The 15860-nt window shown below is 43.0% G+C and overlaps 2 protein-coding genes across 4 annotated transcripts in view; both read right to left on the bottom strand.

The window, feature by feature from the left end:
* Window positions 1-2500, bottom strand: part of apbb2a (amyloid beta (A4) precursor protein-binding, family B, member 2a) — a 41600-nt gene extending 39100 nt beyond the window's left edge. For 2 of the 3 annotated variants that reach the window (XM_076988227.1, XM_076988241.1), the window contains exon 1: window positions 2343-2500. The gene's annotated coding sequence lies outside the window, so the exon portion shown is untranslated. Of the gene's footprint in view, window positions 2321-2342 lie in introns of those variants that run through there. The other variant, XM_076988232.1, reaches the window with a different exon arrangement.
* A 186-nt stretch (window positions 2501-2686) lies between these two features.
* On the bottom strand, window positions 2687-15857 carry dele1 (DAP3 binding cell death enhancer 1). Its single transcript, XM_076988305.1, has 12 exons — window positions 15630-15857; window positions 11864-11975; window positions 8822-8924; window positions 8512-8656; window positions 7769-7993; window positions 7506-7573; window positions 7326-7407; window positions 6829-6971; window positions 6097-6261; window positions 5380-5472; window positions 4089-4242; window positions 2687-3821 (listed from the first exon to the last, which is right to left on the bottom strand). Exons 1-12 carry the CDS (start codon window positions 15658-15660, stop codon window positions 3595-3597), a joined length of 1548 nt encoding a protein of 515 aa, XP_076844420.1. The 5' UTR covers window positions 15661-15857; the 3' UTR covers window positions 2687-3594.
* Between the last annotated feature and the right edge of the window lie 3 nt (window positions 15858-15860).

The raw sequence follows: 15860 nt of genomic DNA, 5'->3' as shown, positions 1-15860 counted from the left end.
AGGTTATGTAGTACTGATGAAGGACTAGCACAATTAAACAGGTTATGTAGTACTGATGAAGGACCAGCACAATTAAACAGGTTATGTAGTACTGATGAAGGACCAGCACAATTAAACAGGTTATGTAGTACTGATGAAGGACCAGCACAATTAAACAGGTTATGTAGTACTGATGAAGGACCAGCACAAGATACCCAAGCGCCTGTGCAGAAGAGAGAGAGAGAGAAAGATGAGGGAAGAGAGAAGGGGAGAGAAATATAATGACTAAGCAAAGAAATAATGTCAGATTGACAGAGACTGACAAAGATTTCATAAATATTTATATGTATGAATATACATATATACATTTACTGAGTCCATTTATTATTTATATTTGTTTTATGTTTGTTTATATGTAATTGTTGATTCATTGATAACCGTAATGAAAGCCCAAGTGTATCCATGTCCTTTAGTGAGCAGGGCTAGCAGCCGACGCTAATGGGCAGTCCTGCGCTAACCAGGAAGCACACTGAGCAAAACATTTCTTAGGTGTGCGTGTGTGTGTAACACCTGTTCAGACATATATACAATAAATTTGTGTGTGTGTGTATGTGTGTGTGTGTGTGTGTGTGTGCATGCACACATGCTTTCGTGAGAGCAAAATACTAACCTGAAGCTGATCAGGTCTTTAAACACTGCAGAGTCAGCAAACTAAGATGAAACCCCAACAAACAAAAGGTCGCTTCTCACGCATGGATGCAGTTGTGACTATAGAGGCTAATGCTGGCCCAAGGCGTAAACATCAACAACGCACGCACAAACACAAGCACAAACACAGGCACAAACACACGCACAAACACAGGTTCGTGACAGCCCCTGATCACCATATGGGTGCACCATCCAATAGGCTCTTAATCCATCTTCATTTCAGTACACTCATGAGTTCATGTTGGAAGATTCAGATTAAAGTTCCTGTCAATAATCACAAACAAGGTGTTTGCCTAACCCACTTCTATCCCCACTTCTATCTATCCCTGCTTCTCTGGAAGGGTTGACCATCCTACAGGAGCCCTGCAGTGAACTTGACCACTTCAGTCTCCGCCAGCCCAGCCTGTGTGTTTACTTAATCACATCAACCCATGTTATGATCCCATTAACGGTAGATTACAGTCTACAGTGGACTGTAAAAAACACCTACAAGATACAGCTATAGAATCGGTGTCCCCACAAATTGACTTCTTTCCATCTTTTCAAAATGTTTCACGCACATAATATGTCAAATATACAGCCTGTTGGTGTTTGTGTTGTGTGTATGATGCATGGTGGTGGAAAGTGTGTTAGCAGCAGATCTGAACAGAGACAAGCTCCATTCTGAGGTGCTTAGCTGACAGGTGCACTGTAACTACCCCTATAAACAAGTTTACACACACGTTTTAGAGAAAGTGCTGCTGGCTGGTTTATAGACTAGAAACATGAAGGCTTCTGGTTGAAGTGGAGACACGTTTTTAAATGTAGCAACAGACTGAGATTATTCCGGAGTTTCAAGGGATAAAGGGATGAGTAACCATATTTTCCCCCAAAATGGTTAAAGAGAAAACAAATTAGAGGTTGGTAGGTAAATTATCAGCAGACTCGTCAATAAACCTGTAACTTTAAAAGTGTCACAACCTCCTTAGGGTTCAGAAGGGCCAACCTGTGGTGTACAGTAATGAGTTATAATGCACACGGTATCAAAAACACCACAGGGCTCATGTAGACTACACACCGGTTATCTACATGTACGCTTTTCATTCCTGCATCTCACAGCAATTATATCAAGAGTCTGAATGAAAAACTAGTTTCTTTGGGAGTTTTAAATTCAACGCAAAACACAAGTGGTAATCAAACACGCTACGGCTGGTAAACAAGTATGATGTCAGATATTTTCTTATTGCGATTTTGAAGACAAAAAACACACGATAGCAAACGAGATCACATTCAGACACGCAGTTATTCGTTAACCTACGCAGTAAGGACTTTAACAGAAGCCTCGGGCCCAGCAGGTTTGGATCAGTACCACGTATTTGACTCTGATCCGAACACAGAACCGCAGTAACTGGGCGTTACTGGTATTTCTGTAAATCATGACACAGCACAGGGAGGCGCGCGCACACACACACACACTCCTACCTACTGCCCTTCACACCAACCCGATTATTTTAACTCGTCATTCGCTTCCATTACATGCATCTGATAGTCGACTTGTGCATCCGAGACATTTTATTCTATAAAGTTGATAAATCACGCGTCATGGCCCAAACCCAGACGGGTTGGTCCTCAACATCACGTCCTGTGTTCAGATGTTTCTGGAGCTCCTCACTTACCTACAAACACAGCGGGCTCGCTCCTCTATGAAGCATTAACACGGAGCTGCAGCGCGTCTTCATCGGTGTTATCGCTCATCTCCACCTTCCTCCTCCTCCCGCTGCGCTCACGCCGCTCGGTGCGCCGTGCCGCTGAGGAACGCGCTGCCGCCCCCGGAACCGAACTGACCAATCAGCGAACTGAGCGCAAGACGCCTGGATGACGTCATGTTCTACCAGCGCAGGAATCGATCATGTAATTGTGACGTCATTATTATGAAGGCATTTTATTGAGTTAAAAGCAACAATTACTGACACAATATCAACAAAAAACACTCAGAATATTGCAAATAAGCACCAAGACCGATGATACAAAAGTTGTTTATTAATCAATAAACTCCACGTTGTGCGTCGAACAAGCAGTAGTGCACATTCACATTCACAATTGCACAAACTGAAAAGAAAAAAAATATCCCACTGACAAAAACGCACCCAATACATAGTATATATATTTGGCATATTACTGTGCTGAATATGTTTTGCTTGTTAATTTGTTTTAAGGCACGTGACATTTGGGCCTCTTAAAGGCTTTTTTTTTTACAGCTAAGGTGCTACAATGAACATCCTGGCATGGAAGGGGAGCTTGCATCACCACCTCAGACCTAAAACATGTTTACTGAAGAACATGACTTATTTGAAAAATTGATTATTTGTGTACATATACACATTTAGTGTCAAACAATCAGACTACTGCTAGTTAATAATTGGAGTTCATGACGATCATACTGTATGTATTAGTTGTGTGGCTCTACTGTCTGTAACAGTAACATATTCATAATTATATTGCTGAGCACAAATTGTCTGTTGATGTGTTTTAGATTGTTTTACTTTCTTCAGATGGGAAGATGGTATTCCTTTGAAGGAATATTTAACACTATACATAATTTTTAACTTGATAACATTAGTAAACATGTGTTGTGTACTTAAGTGCTATCTAATGTTGCACTGCTCACCAGCAACATTGTTCTGGCAATCAGCCTTGAAAATATCGGTCGACAACGACGGCAAAGCAGAACCACGTCATGCTGTCCCCAAGGCAACGAGTCTGGCGTATCTACACAAGCTCAGCACAAGACGCCGTGGGGCAGAAGATGGAGAAGACAGAGAATATCCTCCCTGGAACCGAGGAGTCACACGCTCTTTATAGACCTTTAACTTCCTCATTCTGCCTACTGAACCAATGTAGTTCATGCAGTGTATTTCTGTGTGGATATTATCCCACCCCTATAATCCAGCCGTGTGAGTTTAGTGTTTCAGCAGAAAACAGGGGTGGAGATACGAGGTTGCCTGTGCTATATGAATGATGAAGTGGTTGACTTGGCCAATCATCTTGGTCCTTCGTGTCTGGCCCCGCCTTCTGGAATACTTGTGGAAACATGGTGCTCAAATGCAGACGATCCAGAACAGAAAGACATGGGGCAGAACGGATAGAACGCAGGGCTGGAGGGACAAACAGAGAAGAGGGAGAGGGGGAGAGAGGGAGGGAGGGGGAGAGAGGGAGAGAGCGAAAGAGAGAAGCCGCATTTGGGTCATGTGGGTGTATCTGCTCCTGTCTTCAGGAGTGCAGAGCCAGGCCCCAACACACCTGAGGCCAGGTCATCTAAAGGTGTGTGAGAGCCACTTTCTCACTGTCTCAGGTGTGATTAGAACTGGAGCAACATAAACGACAAGATAGGGATGTGTGTGTGTGTGTGTGTGTGTGTTTACCCTCCTTGCTGTGAATGTCTCTCAGTGCACTCTTGGCTTGCTGGTTCCCTTTATCTGCTGCCTGTTGGTACAGACCCACTGCAGAGCTGTAACACTGGCCAACGCCAAATCCTCGCTCATAGCACTGTGCCAAGAACAGCAGACCTTTACAGTCCTGCATACACACACACACACACACACACACACACACACACACACACACACACACACACACACACACACACACACACCAGTCAGTAAGAGTAGGGGAGTGTGTCAGCTTTTTGTAAGTTACAGATACTAGACACTGTATATATGACATTTATAATGTATAAAGTTTGATATACAGCATCACAGATATAGTGTTAGTAGTGCGTGGTGCTGGGACTAGGATTAGTGTGCGCGGTGCTGGGACTATGATTAGTGTGTGCAGTGCTGGGACTAGGATTAGTGTGCGTGGTGCTGGTACTAGGATTGGTGTGCGCTGTGCTGGTACTAGGATTAGTATGTGCGGCTCTGGTACTAGGATTAGTATGCGCTGTGCTGGAACTAGGATTAGTATGCACGGCGCTGGTACTAGGATTGGTATGCTCTGTGCTGGTACTAGGATTGGTATGCACGGTTCTGGTACTAGGATTAGTATGTGCAGTTCTGGTACTGGGATTAGTATTCGCGGTGCTGGTACTAGGACTGGTTTGAGCGGTGCTGGTATTAGGACTGGTTTGAGCGGTGCTGATACTAGGACTGGTTTGAGCGGTGCTGATACTAGGACTGGTTTGCGCGGTGCTGGTACTAGGATTAGTATTCGCGGTGCTGGTACTAGGACTGGTTTGCGCAGTGCTGATACTAGGACTGGTTTGCGTGGTGCTGGTACTAGGATTAGTATGCGCTGTGCCGGTACAAGGACTAGTACATGCGGCGCTGGTACTAGGATTAGTGCGTGCGGTGCTGGTACTAGGATTAGTACGCACTGTGCTGGTACTGGGATTAGTACGCGCAGTGCTGGTACTAGGATGTGTATGCGTGGTGCAGGTACTACGATTAGTATGTGCCGATTCTATGTAGTGCTGGTAGTATGTATAATTCTATATAGTTGGTAATATAGATTGTTTAGCAGTGGCAGTATGTATAGTATGTGCAGTGTTGGTAGTATGTAAAGTCTATGTAGCAGAAGTAGTATGTATAGTATGTGTAGTGTTGGTAGAATGTAAAGTCTATGTAGCAGTAGTAGTATGTATAGTATGTGTAGTGTTGGTAGTATGTAAAGTCTATGTAGCAGTAGTAGTATGTGTAGTGGGTGTATGACTCTCACTCCACTCTCTGCTGCCATTCTGAAGTAGTGCACAGACGTTTCTGCATCAGCCCGAGACCCCTGGGACAGCAGCAGACCCAGGTAGAGCTGAGCCTGTGAGATCCACACAGAACAGGTGTGGCATTAAGGGTCGTTCTGTAAAGGTGCCACAGAGCACATTTATTCAAGGTTTTTACATCGTTCTCGTATATCTATATAGAAGGTACGTGACTTAGACAACTGATGAGCTCAGCTCTGATCAGCTGGTTTACAGTGATGATGTAAATAAACTAGATCATATTACTTAGTTACATGTCACTTGCTAAGTGAACCTTTCTTGATATTGTAAGGTTTAAGAAACTGTCTGGATCAAACCAACAACTTCTATAGAGTCCTGTTATAAACATCACCCGTGCTTGCTGACAGCTGTCAGTAGTTCCTCACAATACCTGCAGAACTGCTAAAGTTTGGGCTGTTTATGCAAATATCAGACACTAACATTCGGATTTGACATTAACAGTCCAGGCTTGAACCTTATAGCCTGTTAAACAACTCCGTTTTACTTATGAAGCATTTGCATTTGAAGCAGACAGTGTTTGATGTTGAGGGTAGGTCATCTCCTCGTAGGAGGTCATCCCTCCTTATTCAACCATGCCAAGGTCAACACTTTTCCATTATATGGTACCTATAACTACTTCTGTCTAATAAACAAACACACCATCTTTTTCTGGTCAGTACCTCAGTGAGTCCAGCATCTGCAGCTGCGTGTAGCAGGGAGAGAGCAGTGGAGGTGTCTGTATCTGAGGCGCTCTGCTGCCCCCTACTGTCCAGAAAGAGTTTAGCATACCGGTACTGTGCCTGTGTGTGACCTGTTGCTGCAGCACATCTGTAATACTGCAATGCCTATGCACACACACACACACACACACACACACACACACACACACAGAAACACATACACACACACATATACACACACATATACACACACACACACGTGCACAAAAACACACACACACACACATGCACACAAACACACATACACACACACACGTACACACACACACAAACGCAGAACACTTTAGAAGTTTCACTGCAATGCTGTATCTTACTAACCATGACTGCATGTGTATTTAAGAATCTGACATCCCGTGGATAAATGAGTGAGTGATTGGACGTGTGTGTAGGGGTTTGTGTATATATGCTGTTTGTGTATATATGGTGCGTGTGTGTGTATGTATATATGGTGCGTGTGTGTGTATGTATATATGGTGTGTGTGTATATATGGTGTGTGTGTGTGTATGTATATATGGTGTGTGTGTGTGTGTGTATGGTGTGTGGGTATATATATGGTGCATGTGTCTATGTATATATGGTGTGTGTGTGTATATATGGTGCGTGTATGTGTGTGTGTGTGTATGGTGTGTGTATATATGGTGCGTGTATGTGTGTGTGTATATGGTTCTCACCTTGCTGGCGTCTTTTTGGATGCCCCGCCCACACTCGTAACACACTCCCACATTAAACTGAGCCTTACTGTAGCCCTGCTGAGCTGAGGCTAGAAAACACTCAAACGCCACCCTCAAGTCGCCTGTCTTAGCACTCTCCAACCCTGACACACACACACACACACACACACACACACACACACACACACACACACACACACACACACACACACACACAGGGAAACAGCCTAAATGAGGGCAGGCCAGTGACATGATTTCTCGTTGTAGATCAATATCTCCAAGCACCAGAAGAGACCTCAAGGAAATTCACAAACAGGCAGAAAGCATCTCGACAGTTTGCATGATGTGCAAAACTTCATAATACATTAGATGATTATGCAAATCTAGCTTTGGCAAAGGGATGCACTTTACTTGCAGGAAATGTTCCAAGCAAAATGGTTTTTTTTTAAGATTTAAACAGCTGTTTAAAAACTGGATTATATGTATGCAGTGATTACCGATGATGTTAAGGATTATGGGAACACTACTGTCTGCTGTGGCTTTCAGATTCTGTGCGGCCTCGTCCAGAGTGTGTGGACTCTGTGGGAGGCAGCACAAAGGTCAAAGGCTGTTGCCTTGACACCAACAATCATGCTGGTATTTAGAAAGAAAAAACTACCGTATTTTGGATAACTCACTTCTTCCTGTGGAGGATTGCAGCCAGTGGCCACAGGGCTGGGTGTGTGGACGCTGTCAACAGGTATATCTGTGAACAAGAACAACATTCCCATTCTGGATAAACTGAATTCAATGCAAAAGGTCAGGACAATAACCAACAATACCACCTCAGTCGTGTCAGTAGGTGTGTATCATCAAGCATGTGTCAGTAGGTGCGAAGTTCAAATCTCAGGTGGATTATACGGTTAATATAATATAAAAAAGGTACATCTTCCATACTGACCTGTGGGGCCATGGCTGAATGTGTCCCCCTGCTGGTGGGAGGTGGTATGGCCCAGCTGGTGATTCACACCAGACCCTGCACTCACACTGCCGCTGTACTCATTAACACTGCTGTGTTCATTAACACTACTGCTACTACTGCTGCTACTACTGTGCTCTAGGCTCGCTGGCGCCCCCTTCAGACACATCATCCTCATTCCTCCAAGGAAAACATCATGTCTGGACACTGCCAGTCAAACAAGAAACAAAAAGAAAATGTAAAAGACGAGAAGAGTGAAGATTGTAGTAGGGGAGGCTGCATTTCACACAACTTGGCGTGAACGTGCCTTTCTGCACTCTTCAGAGTTCTCACACCTTTTTGACCTTTTCAAAGGTCAAACTCAAGCACTTTTCAAACACTTTCAAGGTCCATTTTTATTTTTCCCAGCATCGTATAGCTGTGGTAACTTAAATATTTACACAAATAAAAAAAAACAAAAAAACAAAATGATTAATAAACTTTTTATCACATTAAAAGAGACGGTACCGTTTCTGGTAATAGCAAAGGCATAAATGTATTGTATAAGCTTGTTGGTGAATTAAGCTCACTAAGCTACCTAGCTAGCTTAATTTATGCTTACAATATCTGAAAGCTTGGTTAGGATTTTCTCCGGTAGCTGCTGGCTCTGGTAGAAATGGTCAGACTGTTCTATCTGTGTGACCAGTATGTTCATATGAAGTGTTGACTTGATTGACAGGACTCACGGGTGTCGAGCAGGACCCTGTAGGTGCAGGTGCTGATGTGGGTGGGGTCTCGCAGCCGTGTTGCCGTGGCACTCTGGTCCCGCAGCGGGAAGAACTGTGAGTGGATCCTCCTGCAGAACTGTGTGAACAGCATGGTGGCCAAACCCTGCACACACACTGGCGTGTTAACACAAGAGACAAGGCGGGACTCTGAACACGCATCTTAACACAATGACAGTTTCTCTTCCCCACTATGAAACATTGTATTTAGGTAATCACAGTCTTTCAAAAAAAAAAAAAGAATACACCTGTGTGTGTGTGTGTGTCATACCCAGCCTACTGCATCCAGTGCACTGTATCTCAGCAGCCTGGAATAGCAAAACTGTGACGTCTTTCTCTTCTTATTCTTCTCCCCATGTTCTCCACTCTGTGAGCTGAGTGTGAGTGAGTAGAGAGACCACATTACTAGACCTCTACAACAAGGGTTTTACAGTAAAGTACAACAGAACAAATCTAAGATAGCTTTCACCCATTAGCTGGTTTATTATAGTGTGTGATGAGCGTTCTCTCTCTCAGTGAGGGCACTAGACGTGTATTAAGTGTGTGATGAGCGTTCTCTCTCTCAGGAAGGGCACTAGACGTGTATTAAATGTGTGATGAGCATTCTCTCTCTCAGTGAGGGCACTAGACGTGTATTAAGTGTGTGATGAGCGTTCTCTCTCTCAGTAAGGGCACTAGACGTGTATTAGAGTGTGATGAGCGTTCTCTCTCTCAGTAAGGGCACTAGACGTGTATTAGAGTGTGATGAGCGTTCTCTCTCTCAGTAAGGGCACTAGACGTGTATTAGAGTGTGACGAGCGTTCTCTCTCTCAGTAAGGGCACTAGACGTGTATTAGAGTGTGATGAGCGTTCTCTCTCTCAGTAAGGGCACTAGACGTGTATTAGAGTGTGATGAGCGTTCTCTCTCTCAGTAAGGGCACTAGACGTGTATTAGAGTGTGATGAGCGTTCTCTCTCTCAGTAAGGGCACTAGACGTGTATTAGAGTGTGATGAGCGTTCTCTCTCTCAGTAAGGGCACTAGACGTGTATTAGAGTGTGATGAGCGTTCTCTCTCTCAGTAAGGGCACTAGACGTGTATTAGAGTGTGATGAGCGTTCTCTCTCTCAGTAAGGGCACTAGACGTGTATTAGAGTGTGATGAGCGTTCTCTCTCTCAGTAAGAGCACTAGACGTGTATTAGAGTGTGATGAGCGTTCTCTCTCTCAGTAAGAGCACTAGACGTGTATTAGAGTGTGATGAGCGTTCTCTCTCTCAGTAAGGGCACTAGACGTGTATTAGAGTGTGATGAGCGTTCTCTCTCTCAGTAAGAGCACTAGACGTGTATTAGAGTGTGATGAGCGTTCTCTCTCTCAGTAAGAGCACTAGACGTGTATTAGAGTGTGATGAGCATTCTCTCTCTCAGTAAGGGCAGTTGCAAGGTTACTTCTAAACCAAGCTAGTGCTGCCGCGATTGGTCGATAAAGTCGATGACGTCAACGCAGAAAATACGTCGACTTCAATATTTTAAGTCGACGCATCGGTTTTGGGGTTTTTTTACATTTATTTATTTTTTTATGTTTATTAATGTTCCATTTTAATTTCTACAATGCGTCCGTTCAAAGAAATGCTTTTCCTCAACGCGTGACATCAGAGAGTCTCCAGTCATTGGTCAGCGCCACTCAATAAAAATGCCGGCTGCAGCGGAGCCAAAGGAGCTTCACAAAAGTCTACAGCAGGGGTCTGCAACCTATGGCACGCGCCACGCTGGACCAGCATCAGCAAAAAATAATAATAATAAAATATCTCAGATTATTTATTATGGATTATACTTTCGCGAGTGACCGTAGCGCGCGACTCCGCAGTCCGCACACCTCACGCGAACGACGGAAGCGTTTAAACTTGCCGCGTCACAATCTGTGCAGTGTTGTCTGAAACGATATGTGGTAGTATAAAGAAACAGCCCTCAAAAACAGGGATGGAACATTTACCCGGCGAAAATTAATGTTGCTTTGTGTTTCAGGTTTGAAAAGTGAATTTAGGCTAAAGTGAGGGCAGCCCTGTTCTTAATCAGAATGTAGACAGCGTGCCTGTCAGTACGCAACATGCAACAAAGCCGTTTAATAGTATGCACTTTGTTTAATATAAAAAACTTGAATTTGATAAAGGAAATGTGGAATTTCAAGTTACATCACTGAATAAGCCCTCTTTTTTATGTTTACTATGCTGGAGAGTAAAGTTTTGCACTAACATTTTGCACTATAAAGCTGTTTTACATTTTTTGTTCTGTATTATGTTGTCTGAATATATGTAATTTACAAGAGTTTCTTTGTTTTTTGTTCTGCAGAAAAATAATCGTTTGGACTAGTCGACCAATCGATAGTTGAATCGATAGAAAAATAGTCGTTAGTGGCAGCCCTAAACCAAGCTAGTACAGAGTCACTAAACCAAGGAAGGCATTGCCATGTTGATGCTGTCAACATGAGACTGCACTACATCTCTGAACATCTGGACCTAAGCAAGAATCCACATTTTGGATTTTACCTCTGCATTTAACACCATTACACCTGAACTACTCTGCCACAGTCTCAGCTCACTCTGTTAATGAATTAAGAGCTTAATGAATTTGAACAGTCCAGACACAACAGGTGAGTCTGGGAGACACTCTGCCATACGATCACACAGCACTGGTGCTCCACAGGGCTGAGCTCTTTCCCCACTGCTATTCTCTCTACTCCAATGACTGCACCTCTACAAACCCAACTGTTAAACCCCTGAAATTTGCAGACGATATTACAATGATTGGATTTATCCAGGATGCAGACGAGTCTGCCTATTGGCAGGAGACTGAATGGTTGGTGTTCTAGTGCAGTCAGAACAAGCTTGATCTAAACACTCTGAAGACTGCAGAGATGGTAGTAGACTCTAAAAAGTTCTTAGGAACTACGATTTCCAATGACCTAAAGTAGGTGTCCAACACCAACTCCATCCATAAAAAGGCCCAGCCCAGGATGTACTACCTGTACTGTGGACGCACGGTGTGGCACAAGAGACACGGTTGCAGTTTCTTTCCAAATGCCAACAAGCTCATTTATACAACAAGCTCATAATTTTCATGTATATATTCCATGTCAATTGTGCCAAGCTTGTATATTGTAATTCTAGTTTCAAGTGAATATTTTACTGTTTGTAAAGTAAGAGAGCCAACCACAACCGCCAGAAACAGATTCCTCATGTGTGTGGTGTGTTTGGTCTGTGTGGTGTCTGTGTGGTACTCAGGCAGTGGGTTTAGTACAGTGTGGGGCTGCAGGTGTGGACTGCGTGATGTGTGGAGGTACCTGTGGTCTGAAACTTGGCGTGCGGTAGACAGCACCGAGGAGCTGATAACCTCATCCTCAACGTGGGGGCCGCCGAGACGCAGTGGGGTGTTGCCATAGCAACGGCCCAAGACTAAGAGAGGAGCAGGATGACAATAGTATTTACTGCCATGTTTAATGGTGAATCTGTGTGACACATTTATCGCAGCCCTTCAGGACTCTGGAAATCATGAAGAATGATCTAGTGTGATAGATAAATCACAATGTGGTTAAGATTAACTTTATTGAGTCACTAATTCAGCATGTGATGCATAATCATTGGAATAAAGAAACCATATAAATAAAAAAAAATAATAATAATCAAGAACATAAAACTATAAGCTCTGAGGTACTCAAGAAGATTAAACTACTAAGTATTAATATTTTTAATTAACTTTTCCAGTAATAGCGGTGTGGCCGGGCAGCACTACCGCCTGACCGGAAGTAAACACACTTGATCCGCCCACCAGACGGTTTGTGCTTGTGCTACAACGAGCTTGATTAGCAGTTATTAAACAATAACTACAACAAACAAACGTTGTACTCTGTGTTTATATATATATATATATATATATATATATATATATATATATATATATATATATATATACAGGGCCGGCGCTAGGGGGGGGCAGAGGGGGGCATTGCCCCCCCAAATTGTGTCTTTGCCCCCCCAAGCACAATGCAAGCAACGGCTTTTTTTATTATCTCTAAACCAATCACAAAAATGCATTTTGCTTTACAGCGTGAAGATATTTCCTTGCTTATTCCTGATTGGCTCTTTGAGTCATATAAAAATCGGCAGACCGCCCCAAACGGTTCAGTTCGGCAGTATATGTTCTGTTAGTGTGAGTGAAAGACAGGTATACTGGTAAACACTCTTCTGAGTTTAAACTGACTTCCACATGGTAATATTTGCTTAACTGTGGTTTTTCGTTGCTTTAATGTTCCTCACCTCTTACATAGGTGTTGCTTAAATTATTTTATTAGCCGTTAGCGGTTAGGGTAACTTGGTTCTCCTAAACCTGCGCAAGCGGCGGAAGCGTTTAAATACTTGCCGCGCAGTGTTGTCCGAAACGATATGTGGTAATAAAAAACAGGAGAATGAACATTTACCTGACGAATTTTAATGTTGCTTTTTCAGATTTGAAAAGTGCTGGAATTTAGGCTAAAGTACTTGAAAATGTTGAAATTGTAACTACTTCGTTTCACAACAAATATCTGTCTGACTGAACAGTTCTCTTGTCTTAGGTTAACAAATACGAGCCTCTTGTAATTCCAGGACGAAACATGAGAGAACGTGAAGACGTGAAGATTGGGCGTTTTGAAAGTGTGATTAAAAAAGCGAATTATTTTGAGTATATGTATAAATATTTAACTTAATTAAGTTTAACGTGCTGAGAAATATTGAACTGGACCTTTAAAGTGATGTACAAGTGCTTTAATTCCACCTTGTATAGGTGTATGAACCCGGCAAACATGACATTGTTCATTGCGCTGAGGCGCGGCGCGCGCGAAGTTACAAAATTCGAGAGGTGCACGACAGCGCGCGAGGCTGCTCTTTCCCCCGTTCATGGTTTAAACCACATATGTCAAAGTCAAGGCCCGCGAGCCAGATCCGGCCCGCGAATTGATTATCTATGGCCCCCTGGATGATATTGAACTACTATTAGAACCGGCCCGCAGGCCACAGCCGCCCGATGGTGTTTTGTACGCACAAACACTACATTCCCCACAATGCAACGGTAGCCCGCGAAGTCACTGCAGCGCGAAGCGTCGCGAGGGTCCGCGCGGCGAAAATTACGTAATCGCAGTGGCTCCGCCAGCGCAATGAACAAAGTCATGTCTGCAGGGTTCATACACCTTTACAAGGTGGAATTCAAGCACTTGTACGTCACTTTAAAGGTCCATTTCAATATTTTCCAGCACGTTAAACTTAAATATGTTAAATATTTATACATATACTCGAAATAATTCGCTTTTTATTCACATTATTTCACGGACGTAGTTTTGGGGGGGGGACGGGGGGACATGTCCCCCCCACTTTTTCAAAAGCCGGTTTTGGTCCCCCCCAGTTTTTACAGTTAAAACCAAATATTTAAGTAGCGACGAAGTCATGTCCCCCCCCACTTTTTAACGGTTAAAAAAACAATATCCAAATAGCGACAAATCTAGCACTAGGATCATGCAGCTCCGAGCTCCCCCCCCCCCGCTCAACAATTTTTGTTCACAGCGCTCAACAATTTTCATTCAACCCCCCCCCCCCGCTCAACAGTTCGCCACCCCAGGTTGTGTCCCCCCCACTTATGAAATCAAAACTACGTCCATGCATTATTTAATGGTTGTTTATTTTCCCCAATCTTAACGTCTTCACGTTCTCTCATGTTTCGTCCTGGAATTACAAGAGGCTCGTATTTGTTAACGTAATACAAGAGAACGGTTCATTCAGACAGCTATTTGTTGTGAAACGAAGTAGTTACAATTTAAAACATTTTCAAGTACTTTAGCCTAAGCTGCAACACAAAGCAACATTAAAATTCGGAGTCGCGCACTATGGTCACTCGCGAAAGTATAAACCTAAATCAGCAGTCAGAGCAGACATCAACGTTCAGCTATCCCCCTTCTCAAAAATGACTAAACGTAAGGTGGACACTGAGAACGGGTTTCAAGCCAGGTGGGAGGCAGAGTACATGTTCACGGAGGTAAAAGGTAAACCTGTGTGTCTTCATGTGATTTTTCTTTGAAGGAAGTTTGCCTGTTGAAAAATGTTTTCACTTGAAATTACTGACAGATCCATAAGAAAATAGTGCTTTATTCATTTAAACATTAAATAATATACACTGTGTTAGGTCTTGGTTCAATAGGCTATGTGCAATCATTTCAATATGTTTTAATAAACATTGAACCAGTCCGGCCCTCGGCTTGTAGCAAATTTGGTTTTTTGGCCCTCTGTGTTTTTGACTTTGACATCCCTGGTTTAAACGATTCCTCGCCATCACAGCCAGTATTGTTATACTGTGCATAAATACCGCATTGTACCAGTACGTTTCATAACATCAATAAAAACTTCAATACTTTACCAGATTTTTTACCATTAAAGTGCAGTAGATAGATTTCTTATTTTATGTACTTTCATATTTTTTTCTTTTTCAAAATAGAAATGTGACGAATACTCCCTTTTATAACAGAATTTGTATTCTTTTGTTTTCTTTATATTTTAATTTCCCAGTAATATAAATATTCTCACTCATTCCTATTTCCATGTTTGAATATTCTCAGTCTGTGTATAGGTACATTTGTCAGCCTTTCAAGAAATAGAGTTGTTCTATTAGTAATGGCAGTATTGAAATGAAATACAATTAGATAATCTTTGTTCTCCATTTACATAATCAACATGTATTTTTTAATCATTGTGTTTTAAGTTCGAAAATGTGCATTTTTATTTCTTTACCTAATACATCACTTTAAGCCAGTATCAATAGTCATCATTCAAGCCTTGAATATATTTCTGGCTTCATAAACATGACTATCAACATGCCCCCTCATTATGTTTTACTGCCCCCCCAAGCAAAGCAGTCCAGAACCGGGGCTGTATATATATATATATATATATATATATATATATATACCTGCAGGCGAGTTAACTACCCGTTCTTGTTAATGTTAACGTTTGGCACGGCTAGCGCGTTAGCCGCCAGCTAGTAAGTAGGCCGTGACGTTAGCGAGCAGGTGCGCGTGACCGCCTCACCTCTGCCAGCGAGTCCGTGTACTCGCCACATCTCGCCCGTTAATACTCGTGACTATCCGGTCGATTCCCCGTACGTGTTCGTCTTAACTCGGCTGCATTGTCGGGGTGGAACCGGCGCTGTGTCGTTCACACCGCCGCTTTACTCCATGAAACGTGTGACAGGCGGAGTGAGTGATTATAGTGCCGCACTTCACTAGATCAGTGTAGTAGTACGCTCAGTAGGCGCATGCG

Source organism: Brachyhypopomus gauderio, chromosome 2, assembly GCF_052324685.1.
Source record: "Brachyhypopomus gauderio isolate BG-103 chromosome 2, BGAUD_0.2, whole genome shotgun sequence".
Classification (NCBI taxonomy): domain Eukaryota; kingdom Metazoa; phylum Chordata; class Actinopteri; order Gymnotiformes; family Hypopomidae; genus Brachyhypopomus; species Brachyhypopomus gauderio.
Note: the sequence above shows the minus strand (reverse complement) of the source record. Positions and strands in the feature narration are given on the sequence as shown.